At 46.5% G+C, this 12,500-nt stretch overlaps 3 protein-coding genes across 3 annotated transcripts in view; 2 read left to right on the top strand and 1 right to left on the bottom strand.

The window, feature by feature from the left end:
* fbxw2 (F-box and WD repeat domain containing 2) overlaps nt 1-1,867 on the top strand; it is a 6,116-nt gene extending 4,249 nt beyond the window's left edge. Inside the window, exons 7-8 of the mRNA XM_083698106.1 lie at nt 1; nt 255-1,867. The exon at nt 1 is cut by the window's left edge and continues 169 nt beyond it. Of these exons, the coding sequence (XP_083554232.1) occupies nt 1; nt 255-543 (290 nt within the window). The 3' untranslated portion in view covers nt 544-1,867. The remainder of the gene's footprint in view (nt 2-254) is intronic.
* Nucleotides 1,868-3,557: 1,690 nt separating this feature from the next.
* LOC310824852 (uncharacterized protein) lies at nt 3,558-7,073 on the top strand. The gene is made up of 2 exons (XM_083698107.1): nt 3,558-3,810; nt 5,520-7,073. The coding sequence occupies exons 1-2, from the start codon at nt 3,618-3,620 to the stop codon at nt 6,749-6,751; spliced, it is 1,425 nt and encodes a 474-aa protein (XP_083554233.1). The 5' UTR covers nt 3,558-3,617; the 3' UTR covers nt 6,752-7,073.
* A 1,813-nt stretch (nt 7,074-8,886) lies between these two features.
* Nucleotides 8,887-11,855, bottom strand: LOC310824853 (uncharacterized protein). Its single transcript, XM_083698108.1, has 2 exons — nt 11,580-11,855; nt 8,887-10,112 (listed from the first exon to the last, which is right to left on the bottom strand). Exons 1-2 carry the CDS (start codon nt 11,770-11,772, stop codon nt 9,352-9,354), a joined length of 954 nt encoding a protein of 317 aa, XP_083554234.1. The 5' UTR covers nt 11,773-11,855; the 3' UTR covers nt 8,887-9,351.
* Nucleotides 11,856-12,500: the final 645 nt, after the last annotated feature.

The following is a 12,500-nucleotide window of genomic DNA, read 5'->3' as shown; positions in this document are numbered from 1 at the left end:
GGTACACACACTCACACTCACACTCTCTCCATTCCTAACCATCCTCAGGGACTAACTGACTCCTATCCATTCAATAATGACTGGGCTTCCTTCAGCAAGTCCATCTGTTGTTGTCCCTGCTGACTCCTCCTCCAGCTGTAAGCTGACCCTCACCTGCACACCTGTCCAACTTGAGTTGCTTCCATTTATTGTTGCCCCCCCTCCCTCCCTCCCCTCCCCCCCTCCCTCCCTCCCCTCCTCCCTCCTCCCTCCAGGGTGATTAAGACCCAGGACCCTGCCAGCTTGTCTCTGCTCAGCTTCGGCCAGGTCTTCTCCCTCTTGTTCGACAACCACTTCCTGTACGTGATGGACCTGAGGTCAGAGGTCATCGTGGGCCGCTGGCCCCTGCCCGCCTACAGGAAGTCGAAGCGCGGCAGCAGCTTCCTGCCGGGCGTCACTTCCTGGCTGAACGGCCTGGACGGCGGGAACGACTCTGGGCTGGTGTTCGCCACCAGCATGCCTGACCACAGCATCCACCTAGTCCTCTGGAAGGAGAACGGATAACACACACACACACACACACACACACACACACACATATATATATATATATATATATACACACACATACATCCACCTAGTTGAACAGATAACACACACACACACACACACACACCGAACACGCAGACACACACTCACACACCCCGTGCTCCTGAGCACTGCCAAGCTAGATAATGCATGATGGACCAACAGATTGTGTTTGGTGTCTTCGTCACTCTTCATCGCCACGGCGACATCACGTCTGCTTTCTGACGAACTGCAGGAGAGCCCTGCTATTGGCTGTCTGACAGGAGAGCCCTCCTATTGGATGTGACTCTGATCCAGCCCTGCTATTGGCTGTGTGACTCTGATCCAGCCCTGCTATTGGCTGTTCGCGAAGTGAAGACAGAGCTCTTCAGAACTACAGACTGTGACATCATCCTTCTGTAAGGAGTAACCACACGTCCAGCTGTAGACTTGACCCCTGTGTAATACTGTGTGTCTGAGTTTTAAATTGTGGGGGAGGGGCTTATAAACAGTATTTCTGTATAAGGAAGTACATCTCCTGTGACTGTCCAATGGCTGACCAGAGTGGCCACAGCCATGCCCCATGGAAGGTTCCATGGTAACAGCTTGGTAAACTCCACTGTTTGGTAAAAAGGCTTCATTCCTGTTGAGGTGTTGGTTTTAACACGAGTGTTGACGACAAGCTGTCCCATTATTAACCCCGGCACATTGCAATAAGATGATGATGATGATGATGATGACTGCTTTGTAATTTTATTTTTTTTAATCTTTCGTACTCACCATCCTGTAAGCCAGCGTGTCTGAGGTCCTGCAGGTGAAGTAGAAGAGCAGGTTGAGTTAACAGGTTTAAACAGGTTTATTTTTCTAAAGACTTTGAAGTTGGACATCTGCACAGTTGAGTAGTTGAAGGTGAGGGAACGTTCTCCTGGCAGGAGCTCTGATCCACTCCCCCAGGGTTCTGATAGAGAGGTTCCACTCCCCCAGGGTTCTGATAGAGAGGTTCCACTCCTCCAGGGTTCTGAAAGAGAGGTTCCACTCCCCCAGGGTTCTGATAGAGAGGTTCCACTCCTCCAGGGCTGTTGTTATTCAGGGTCATGTGATGTCCAGTCTCCTCCCCCTGACCACGGGGACGCATCCCATCATGCATCATGCCAGCAGACCCCCCCCCCCCCCCACCACCACCACCTCACCCTGCTGTACACCACTGGACCAGCGCCCCCTGCTGTACACCACCGGACCAGCGCCCCCTGCTGTACCACCAGCCTCCTACACTTGTCGGCTGGAACAACATAACAACACTGCAGTCTTTCAAATAAAGAAAGTAACGATCGTCAGGTGTCTTTATTCAACCCAGATGTTGATAATTAACACAAGAATGAAGGTTTGGTTTCTGATGTTATGGGAGTATTTTGTCATACATTTAGGATGTGACTTTATGGTCTGCACTGTAAGTAGAGATGGAAGGTGGTCACCATGGTGATGGCTGTAGCCAACTACACAGGTTCAGGATTATCCAAAGTATCATTATTATTATTACTACTTCTTTTTCAACTTGAGTTGCTTACATTTATATTTTTCAAACTCATTATACTTTTTAAAATATTCTGCTTTTTGTAACTCAACTTTTAACATGATGAAATACGTGACAGTTGCTAGGCGACCTGATGCAGTGCCTTAGTTGGAAAAGCAGCAACGATTAGTGATTATGCAGCTCTGAATGGGGTCATATTTTAAGATTGACACCTCAATTAAACTTTAAAATATGTAGACTGACTTAAATAAGAGTTTTGATACTATTTAGACTTTTTAAACTTTAAGCCTTTTTAAATTGCATGAATGAACACAGGTTTCTATGAGGATCACTGGGTTCCTATGATACATTCTATCTATTCCTCCCTCTCTAATCTGTCCATCTTGTCTTTCATCCACCCAACTAAACCAGCTTCTATCTCTCTTTCCCTCATCTATCTAACTTCATCTGTTTATCTACTGTATCTCCAGCCCTCAAACCCTAGAGACCTCTTCACCCCCACTACCGCCCTGTACTAACCCTAACCCGAACCCTAGAGACCTCTTCACCCCCACTACCGCCCTGTACTAACCCTAACCCGAACCCTAGAGACCTCTTCACCCCCACTACCGCCCTGTACTAACCCTAACCCCTAACCCTGGTCCTAGCATAGATGACTTTGTCTTATGATGACTGATGGATAGATGATTCACTTACTTAAACAAATGTATTTGTTGTAAGTCTCTTTGGATAAAGGTGTCTGCTAAATGTCATAAATGTAAATGTATGTATCTGTCTATATAACCTGCTCTCATCTATGGATCTACAGTATCTATCATCTATCAATTCATCCGCCAACAATCAAACCATCTTTAACTTTATCATCTACTAAAATAAGCCTATCTAACTACCCAGCAAATCTATCTATCGTCCAAACCATCTTTGAACTTTTTTCTACTACCAAAATATTATACACCATTTAACTGATGTTTTTATCCAAAGTGACTTACATTACAGTGAGTGTCAGTATAGATGGTCCCAGCAGGAATCAAACCCACAACCTAAGCATTGTTAACGCCATGATCTACCAGCTGAGACACAGAGGACCATAATAAGACTGCTAGACCACGAAGTTTCTTCTGGAACTTATTTTTCTAGTTATTGTTATTGTTATTATTATTATTATTATTATTATTATTATTATTATTATTATTATTATTATTATTATTGTGTTACATTCCTATTGGCCCTGGTGGAGTTGTGATCTGAACCAGTTATTATTATTGTTATTATTATTATTATTATTATTATTGTTATGATTGTGTTACATTCCTCTTGGCCCTGCTGGAGGTGGGATCTGACAGACAGCAGGGGGCGCTGTGGCGGCCCAAGGAGGACCGGAAACCCTCATTTCCATAGACCGGAAGTAGGTGGGCGGAGGTCAGCGGTCAGAGAGGAGGTCAGAGGTCAGAGGTTGTTAGTTTACTCCGGTGAATTTCTATCATCTCAGAATGGCCCGGTGTTAGTCCCGTATTAGTTTTTCGATTTGGATCGTGTCAGAATGGCCCAGGTCCAGCTGCTGAGAGGGTTGATCTCCGAGCGGTTAACAGCGGCGGCTTGTGAGATCCTGGCGGCGGTGGAGAGAACGCTGGCGGAGCTCCAGGGAGAGATGGCCCGTTCCCAGGAGGAGAACCACCGGCTCCGGAGGAGGCTCAACCTCCTTCTTCAACCCGAGATAAAGCTCCACAGAGCAGGTACCTTTTAATCACTGACTACCTTCTACCTAGTTGACTACCTTCTACCTACCTGGTTACCTTCTACCTTCTTACCTTCTACCTAGCAGACTACCTTCTACCCAGCTGGTTACCTTCTACCTAGCAGACTACCTTCTACCTAGCTGGTTACCTTCTACCTAGCTGGTTACCTTCTACCTAGCTGACTACCTTCTACCTTCTACCTAGCAGACTACCTTCTACCTAGCTGACTACCTTCTACCTTCTACCTAGCAGACTACCTTCTACCTAGAAGACTACCTTCTACCTAGCTGGTTACCTTCTACCTAGCAGACTACCTTCTACCTAGCTGGTTACCTTCTACCTACCTGGTTACCTTCTACCTAGCTGGTTACCTTCTACCTAGCTGTCTACCTTCTACCTAGCTGTCTACCTTCTACCTAGCAGACTACCTTCTACCTAGCTGACTACCTTCTACCTTCTACCTAGCAGACTACCTTCTACCTAGAAGACTACCTTCTACCTAGCTGGTTACCTTCTACCTAGCTGGTTACCTTCTACCTAGCAGACTACCTTCTACCTAGCTGGTTACCTTCTACCTAGCTGGTTACCTTCTACCTAGCTGGTTACCTTCTACCTAGCAGACTACCTTCTACCTTCTACCTAGCAGACTACCTTCTTACCTACCTGGTTACCTTCTACCTAGCAGACTACCTTCTACCTAGCTGGTTACCTTCTACCTAGCTGACTACCTTCTACCTAGCCGGTTACCTTCTACCTAGCCGACTACCTTCTACCTACCTGGTTACCTTCTACCTACCTGGTTACCTTCTACCTAGCCGGTTACCTTCTACCTAGCCGGTTACCTTCTACCTAGGCGACTACCTTCTACCTAGCCGACTACCTTCTACCTACCTGGTTACCTTCTACCTAGCTGACTACCTTCTACCTAGCTGACTACCTTCTACCTAGCTGACTACCTTCTACCTAGCTGACTACCTTCTACCTACCTGGTTACCTTCTACCTAGCTGACTACCTTCTACCTAGCTGACTACCTTCTACCTAGCTGACTACCTTCTACCTACCTGGTTACCTTCTACCTAGCTGACTACCTTCTATCTAGCTGGCTCAGTTAGTGTGATCCTGTCCGTGTTTGGCAAGCTAACCAACTGGCTAATCACGTTTGTTGCTAGGCTAACTAAACATGACCGTTCTGTGGTGGAGCTGTGAAAGACGCTTTTCCCTCCGTCTGAAAGACTCGACACACTCATCGAAGCTCAACTGAAGCTCTCTTCTGTCTGAAAAGAGTAATAGAGAGTTTGTCATGTATGGAAATAAGAATGACCCCGGTGAGACCCGGTTTGTAATAAAGTCCTTCTTGGTTGGTTGGCTGTCCGTCCATCCCCTTTGACGGGCATCAAGCTTGACACTTTTCTCTTGCAAAGTAAGTTAATAGTAAGTAAAGGAAGTTAGCTCGCTAAGTTTCACAAAATCCTGAGTTGGAGCTCCAGTTAGCTCGCCAACTCCCTTAACTCGTGTCTGTAGTATATCCCTCGAGTCGTTAAAAGTATGTTTATTTATATTTTGGAAGTCACATTTGGCAACTTTATACCCATCAGAGAAGACAACACCAGAGCAACAATCAGAGTGAACAAAGGACTTTATTCCAAACTGTGTCTTGGCGTGGCCATTTTGATAGAATAATGTAACTCCTCTCCTTTCTTCTCAGACCCTCAGCAGCCCTCTCTTGTCTCTGAAGAGGAGGTTTCTCCTGAGCAGCAGCACTGGGAGCAGAAATGGAGCTTCAGTCTGGGGCAGGAGGACCCAGAGCCCACCAGGAGCCCCAGTCTAAAGGAGGAGGACCCAGAGCCCACCAGGAGCCCCAGTCTAAAGCAGAAGGAGCCAGAGCCCACCAGGAGCTCCAGTCTGGGGCAGGAGGAGCCAGAGGCCACCAGGAGCCCCAGTCTGGGACAGGAGGACCCAGAGCCCACCAGGAGCTCCAGTCTAAAGGAGGAGGACCCAGAGCCCACCAGGAGCCCCAGTCTAAACCAGGAGGACCCAGAGCCCACCAGGAGCCCCAGTCTAGAGCAGGAGGACCCAAATCCCGACTGTTCTGCAGCTCAGAGTGAAAACAGTGAAGATGACAATGAAGTGGAGAGTGGAGGACCACTATCAGAGTCACAAGCTCACGTTGGAGCAACACTGTCGTGTCACATTTGCAACCAATATTTCACCAAGACTTTAGATTTGAGAGTGCATATGAAGACTCATTCAACAGGGAGAACTTTTCAGTGTAATGAATGTAGCAAATGCTTTACAACCAAGAGAAACCTGACCAGGCACATGAGGATTCATACAGGGGAGAACCCGTACAAGTGTCCTGTATGCTCTAAATGCTTTAAACGTACTGACAGCATTGCCCATCATATGAGGACTCACACAGGGGAAAGACCATATAAGTGTCCTGTGTGCTCTAAATCCTTTACCTATGTGTCCCACTTAAAGAGGCATGAAAAGCAGCATTCTGGGGTGATTGAATACAGTTGTCAAGATTGCAACATGTTGTTCAAACAGAAGAGTAACCTTAAAGCTCATAGGAGGTTCCACATAGGGGAGAAACCGTACATGTGTAAGGAATGTAGCAAATGCTTTAGAGATCAAGGAACCCTAAATGGTCATATGAGGAGCCACACAGGGGAGAAACCATATCAGTGTCCTGTATGTTTGAAATCCTTTCCCTATATGTCCCACTTAAAGAGGCATGAAAAACAGCATTCTGCGGTAAGAGAGTACAGCTGTCAAGATTGCAACAAGTCGTACACACAAAAGGGTGCCCTGAAAGCTCATATGAGGATTCACACAGGGGAGAAACCATACAAGTGTCCGATATGTGAAAAATGCTTTAGATATTGTAATAGCCTTACCTATCACATGAGGACTCACACAGGAGAGAAACCGTAGGCGTGTCCTGTTTGCTTACAATGCTTCACTAGATTAACGTTTCTGAGATGAAAACAAACTCAGAGGGAAAAACCACATCTCTGCAGTGAATGCTGCAAGTGCTTCATTAGGTATGGACGTCTCGTGAGTGATTCCTAAACTGTATTCAACAACAACATCATGACATGTTGACCTGTCTGAGGAATACTGGTCAGTCAGAATAACATCAGTAGGTTCTCTCTCACATCTCTCCAGGGACGTTCCCAGCAGTTTCTGGGTTGAATAAAGCATGAATGAGTGAATGATTTGGACTAGCAGAACAGTTGTACTATGACTGTATTTACTCCCTATGGTGCATTCATTCCTGTGTTCTAATAAAGTATAAATATGTCTGTGGATCAAGCTTCTGTTTGATGTGGTTACTATTATGGTTTGGATTGGGCAGGACCAGCAACCTGTTTTGGCTTTTAGAAATGTTTTCTAATTTATTAAAAATAAAAAATGGAAATACCACATTTACATGCAATAACTGCCTGAAGTCTGTGACCCATTAGACACTGGGGGTCTTCTCTGGTGATGCTCTGCCAGGCCTGGACTGGACTGTAGCCATCTTCACTTGTTTGTTTTGAGGTATTTTTTGCTTAAAATCAGGAAATGAATCCATATGTGGCTGTCAATGTAGATGTGTTGGCAGGAGCAGCTTTCAACACTGGTTTGACACGGCTTGGGGGGGCCAGTGTGACACACACACACACACACAATCCGATCTCTTCAACAAATAGGCTTCACCGGCAGGGCCAGTGGCCGATCACCAGGTAGGATGCAAATTAGGAGAGTGCAAAGCCAGAGATGCCCAGTTCTGAGAGGGTGGAGAGAAGGATCGGGTGGTTTACTGTGTCGAATGCAGCAGACAGGTCCAGAAGAATGAGAACAGAGGAGAGGAAGGAAGCTCGAGCAGAGTGGAGGGTCTCTGTGACAGCAAGGAGAGCAGTCTCAGTAGAGTGCCCAGCCTTAAAGCCAGATTGGTGAGGGTCAAGGAGGTTGTTCTGAAGGAGGTAGTTAGAGACAACACGTTCAAGGGTTTTAGATAAGAAGGAGAGAAGGGATACCGGTCTGTAGTTATGGACAGCAGACGGGTCAAGAGTTGGTTTCTTGAGAAGAGGCTTGACTCTGGCTGTCTTGAGGGCAGCTGGGACAGATCCTGTGGATAGTGAGGAATTGATTATGGCGGTAAGGAACGGAAGGAGGTCTTTGGAGATGGATTGGAGAAAAGGTGAGGGGATAGGATCGAGGGGGCAGGTGGTTGCCTGCTTGGATGTGACCAGTTTTAGAACATCAGGGGAGAGAGGGGAAAGAGCTGATAAACCAGAGACCGGGTGTAGCACAGTGGGTTTGGGAGGAAAGGTAGCAGTGTTGGTGAGAGGTAGAGGGAGAGAGGTGCTAATGTCATCAACCTTCTTTTCAAAGTAGGAGACAAAGTCATCCACAGACAGGGAGGAGGGAGGAGGGAGGAGGGGGAGGAGGGAGGAAAATGGCAAGAACAGTTTCCTTGGGTTAGAGACAGAGGTGTGAATTTTGGAATGGTAGTAAGAAGCTTTAGCAGCTGATGCAGATGAGGTGTAGTTGAGGAGGAGAGAGAGATGAGGGTCTAGATCATCAGGAAGGCCAGATTTTCTCCATTTCCTCTCAGCTGCCCGGAGCCCTATTCTACAAGCCTGCAGGGTTTCAGACAGCCAGGGAGCGCGTGGAGAGGATCGTGCCGGCCTTGAGATCTGTGGACAGAGAGAGTCGAAGGATGAGGAAAGAGAGGACAGGAGGGTGGAGGAGGCTGCATCATTGGATAGAAGGGAGAAGGATTCAACAGAGGGAAGGGCGGATAAGACAGATAGAGGAGATAGCCTCTGCTTTCTGGACCGCTGACTGGCAGTTCCAAAGTCCTCCTGTGACAGTGAGGTTGTGGTCAGTTGAGCATGGTGGGTAGATTAGATTGGAGTGGTTGCGAGGGGGGTGTAGCGTCTGTGTCCTCCTGAGGGATGAAATAACAGGAATGGGGAGGAAGAACATTGTGATATTTGCCGTTATAGAGAGGATGGCAAACACAGCTGATATTTATTACATTAATTATCACTTTAACACCTGTTATCATTTGTGTTGATTGTCAAACATATACAACAACCACTGGTTGTGCTCATGTAACAACGGCCCAGTAGGAGAAGATTATCTACAGTAATAATGAAGGTAGAGAAGTGAAGAGCTTAACAAGTGTGCCACTTTATTTATAGTGTAGACTAACCCTAACCCTTATATAGACATGTTTACTCCCCATAAAGCCGAACCTTAACAACGATTCTAACCCTAAAATCTCCCTCTCTCTCTCTCTCACACTCACGAGCCATAGTCTGTTATTCCAACACGTTTCTATTTCATATACCACGTGATTCCATGACTTATGGGTCAAGCACCTACTTTGTCATCTAGAGGCTGTAGGTGAACATACTGAAGAAGACTAAAGTCCAAAGGTTTGACTAAATGTGCAGCTTGAACATCAGAGGCTCATGCTGTAGTCCTGGTATTGTGAGTTCACAGTTGGACATCAAAGTTCCTCAACACCAAAGAGCCAACTAGGAACGATGAACTGTGTGGATCCTCATATGATAGGTAAGGGTTCCTTTCTTTCCAAAGCATTCAGAGCATACAGGACATTTGTACAGTTTCTTCTCTGTGTGGATCCTCATATGATAGGTTAGGGTTTCTTTCTTTGTAAAGCATTTAGAGCATACAGGACACATGTACGGTTTCTCCCCTGTATGAATCACCATGTGCCTCTTCAGGTTTCCATTTCTTGTAAAGCATTTGCTACATTCATTACACTGAAAAGTTCTCCCTGTTGAATGAGTCTTCATATGCACTCTCAAATCTAAAGTCTTGGTGAAATATTGGTTGCAAATGTGACACGACAGTGTTGCTCCAACGTGAGCTTGTGACTCTGATAGTGGTCCTCCACTCTCCACTTCATTGTCATCTTCACTGTTTTCACTCTGAGCTGCAGAACAGTCGGGATTTGGGTCCTCCTGCTCTAGACTGGGGCTCCTGGTGGGCTCTGGGTCCTCCTGCTCTAGACTGGGGCTCCTGGTGGGCTCTGGGTCCTCCTGGTTTAGACTGGGGCTCCTGGTGGGCTCTGGGTCCTCCTCTTTTAGACTGGGGCTCCTGGTGGGCTCTGGGTCCTCCTGGTTTAGACTGGGGCTCCTGGTGGGCTCTGGGTCCTCCTCCTTTAGACTGGGGCTCCTGGTGGGCTCTGGGTCCTCCTGCCCCAGACTGAGGCTCCACTCCTGCTGCTCAGAGAGAACCTCCTCTTCAAAGACAAGAGAGGGCTGCTGAGGATCTGGGGGGAAGGAGAGAGAATTAAATAAATAAGTAAATCATACCAAGAATGATTGGCCCTTTACTGTGTCCCAAAAGTTCAACATGCCACCTCTAGATTGCAGAGGGAACACACCAAACATTATATGGTGATGATTGATATATATTTGTTAAGATGATTCGCATATTGTTTGTGGTTCGTTAACCGCTATTTACCATGTTTAAATGCTAAATAAAGTTGAACTTCGGCACTCTTATTTTGAAAATACTGTAAGGACTGCAGAGTCACTACCGATCTTCCGCCGTAGATTGAAAACCCATCTCTTCAGACTACATCTTAACTGTCTCTCCTAAGACCTCTTCACCCCCACGTACTAACCCTAGAGACCTCTTCACCCCCACGTACTAACCCTAGAGACCTCTTCACCCCCACTACCCCCCTGTACTAACCCTAACCCTAGAGACCTCTTCACCCCCACTACCCCCCTGTACTAACCATAACCCTAGAGACCTCTTCACCCCTGTACAAGTTCTCTCCTGTTAATAAATAATTGTAAAAAAAAAAAATAATTGGCTCCTGGCATTGTGACTGCCAATGGCCCCTGGTGTGAGCATTGATGACTATCTTATGATGACTGTTGGACAGATGATTCACTTACTTAAACAAATGTATTTGTCGTAAGTCGCTTTGGATAAAGGCGTCTGCTAAATGTCAAATGAAAAAAATCCTCATTCACATACATTTACATGCCGGACGGAGGTGGTCAGGCTCCACTACTAGAGCTCAGAGGACAGAGGCGTGGTCCTTATCAGGAGGGATGGAGCCAAGAAACAAGACTGATGAACCCATCAAATAAGCACTACAGGTCCCAAATGCAGCTGTAGGAGTGTAGCCTAATGCAGTAGGCCTATAGACTAACAAACAAATAATACATCAAATCAAAGTTTATTTATCATAAACATAGAATACAGCCATAGACGGTGCAATGAAAGAGTGCACATGTGCAATGTCACTGAGGAAGGTGAGCCTGCGGATAGAAGGTGTTCAGGAACCTCTTGTCCGGGTCTGGAGTCTGTTGCAGATTAAATAGCAACACTTGGCTTCTATCACTACAGAAACCAGAGTTGGGTATCCTGGGTTTATAGCCAGTAGCATCTGGAACCAAATCATTTGGCTTTGCAAATAAGTTGTCTTAGCCTGTTGGTCAAATGTGTGTTTGAAGTAAAGGCGTCTTAATCTTTATATCAACAGAGTTAGACAGCAGACTAATGGAGCCCAAATTATTTTTCTCTTTGGTCACAGAAAGTGATGGTAAAAGTTTGTGAATAAACGTCACATGAAACGTTTCATTCACAGGCTTCATTCCATCACTCTCCTTTTCTAGAGGCGCTCCGGCCAGCTGGTTAATGGAGGAAGAGAAGTGGTCTTCAGAGTGAACCAGCAGCAGCAGGCTGGAGCCTCTGAGGTCCCTGAAGAACGACTACCGACCTGTTCTGTGGAGCTTTATCTCGGGTTGAAGAAGGAGGTTGAGCCTCCTCCGGAGCCGGTGGTTCTCCTCCTGGGAACGGGCCATCTCTCCCTGGAGCTCCGCCAGCGTTCTCTCCACCGCCGCCAGGATCTCACAAGCCGCCGCTGTTAACCGCTCGGAGATCAACCCTCTCAGCAGCTGGACCTGGGCCATTCTGACACGATCCAAGTCGAAACGTTAACACCAGGCTAATACGAGGCTAAATAAACAACACTATGCCGAGTCTCTTCTTCTTCCGCGTCTGGTCGTCGTGTTGTTTTACTGTAAAAACGTTGTAAAACTGTTGCAACACCGCCGCCTGCTGGACTGGAGGAAGAGCGCAAACAAACAAATGTCAAAACATTTCTATGGCGAGCTGCTTCACACACTGCACAGACAGACACTGTTTCATCTATTACATCTAGTTGGTCTAGATCTATTAAATCTAGTTGGTGTAGATCTGTGTGTAGTATATTTATAGTTGGTCTAGATCTATTAAATCTAGTTCTACATCTTAACAGTCCCTCCTAAAGACCTCTTCACCCCCACTAACCCCCTGTACTAACCCTAACCCTAGAGACCTCTTCACCCCCACTACCCCCCTGTACTAACCCTAACCCTAGAGACCTCTTCACCCCCACTACCCCCCTATATAGATCTGTGTCTGAGTGGTTAATCCTCAATGTAGGAATGGTAAGGACCCTCAGACAGAGGCTCTGATCCATCACCACCAGAATTAATGAGATGCTTTGGAGTCCTGAGGCTCAATTACAGCCATGTAAACAGTCAAAACAAAGACCAAGAGAAGATGAGAAATACTGTTGACTCATGTTTGGTTTGTTTGGTGTGAGGACATTTCTCAGAAGCTGACTTTGTACCGCAGTAGTTCACCTCTCCCACAG

This window comes from Argentina silus, assembly GCF_951799395.1.
Source record: "Argentina silus genome assembly, contig: scaffold_106, whole genome shotgun sequence".
Taxonomy (NCBI): domain Eukaryota; kingdom Metazoa; phylum Chordata; class Actinopteri; order Argentiniformes; family Argentinidae; genus Argentina; species Argentina silus.
This window is presented reverse-complemented; position numbering and strand designations above follow the sequence as displayed.

What these genes read in the sequence shown, in the direction of transcription:
- LOC310824852 (XM_083698107.1), top strand. Translation starts at nt 3,618, where the DNA reads ATGGCCCAGGTCCAGCTGCTGAGAGGGTTGATCTCCGAGCGGTTAACA. An exon ending in GATAAAGCTCCACAGAGCAG is followed by an intron (nt 3,811 to 5,519) that starts GTACCTTTTAAT and finishes CTTTCTTCTCAG; the next exon opens with ACCCTCAGCAGCCCTCTCTT.
- LOC310824853 (XM_083698108.1), bottom strand. Translation starts at nt 11,772, where the DNA reads ATGGCCCAGGTCCAGCTGCTGAGAGGGTTGATCTCCGAGCGGTTAACA. An exon ending in GATAAAGCTCCACAGAACAG is followed by an intron (nt 10,113 to 11,579) that starts GTCGGTAGTCGT and finishes CCTTCCCCCCAG; the next exon opens with ATCCTCAGCAGCCCTCTCTT.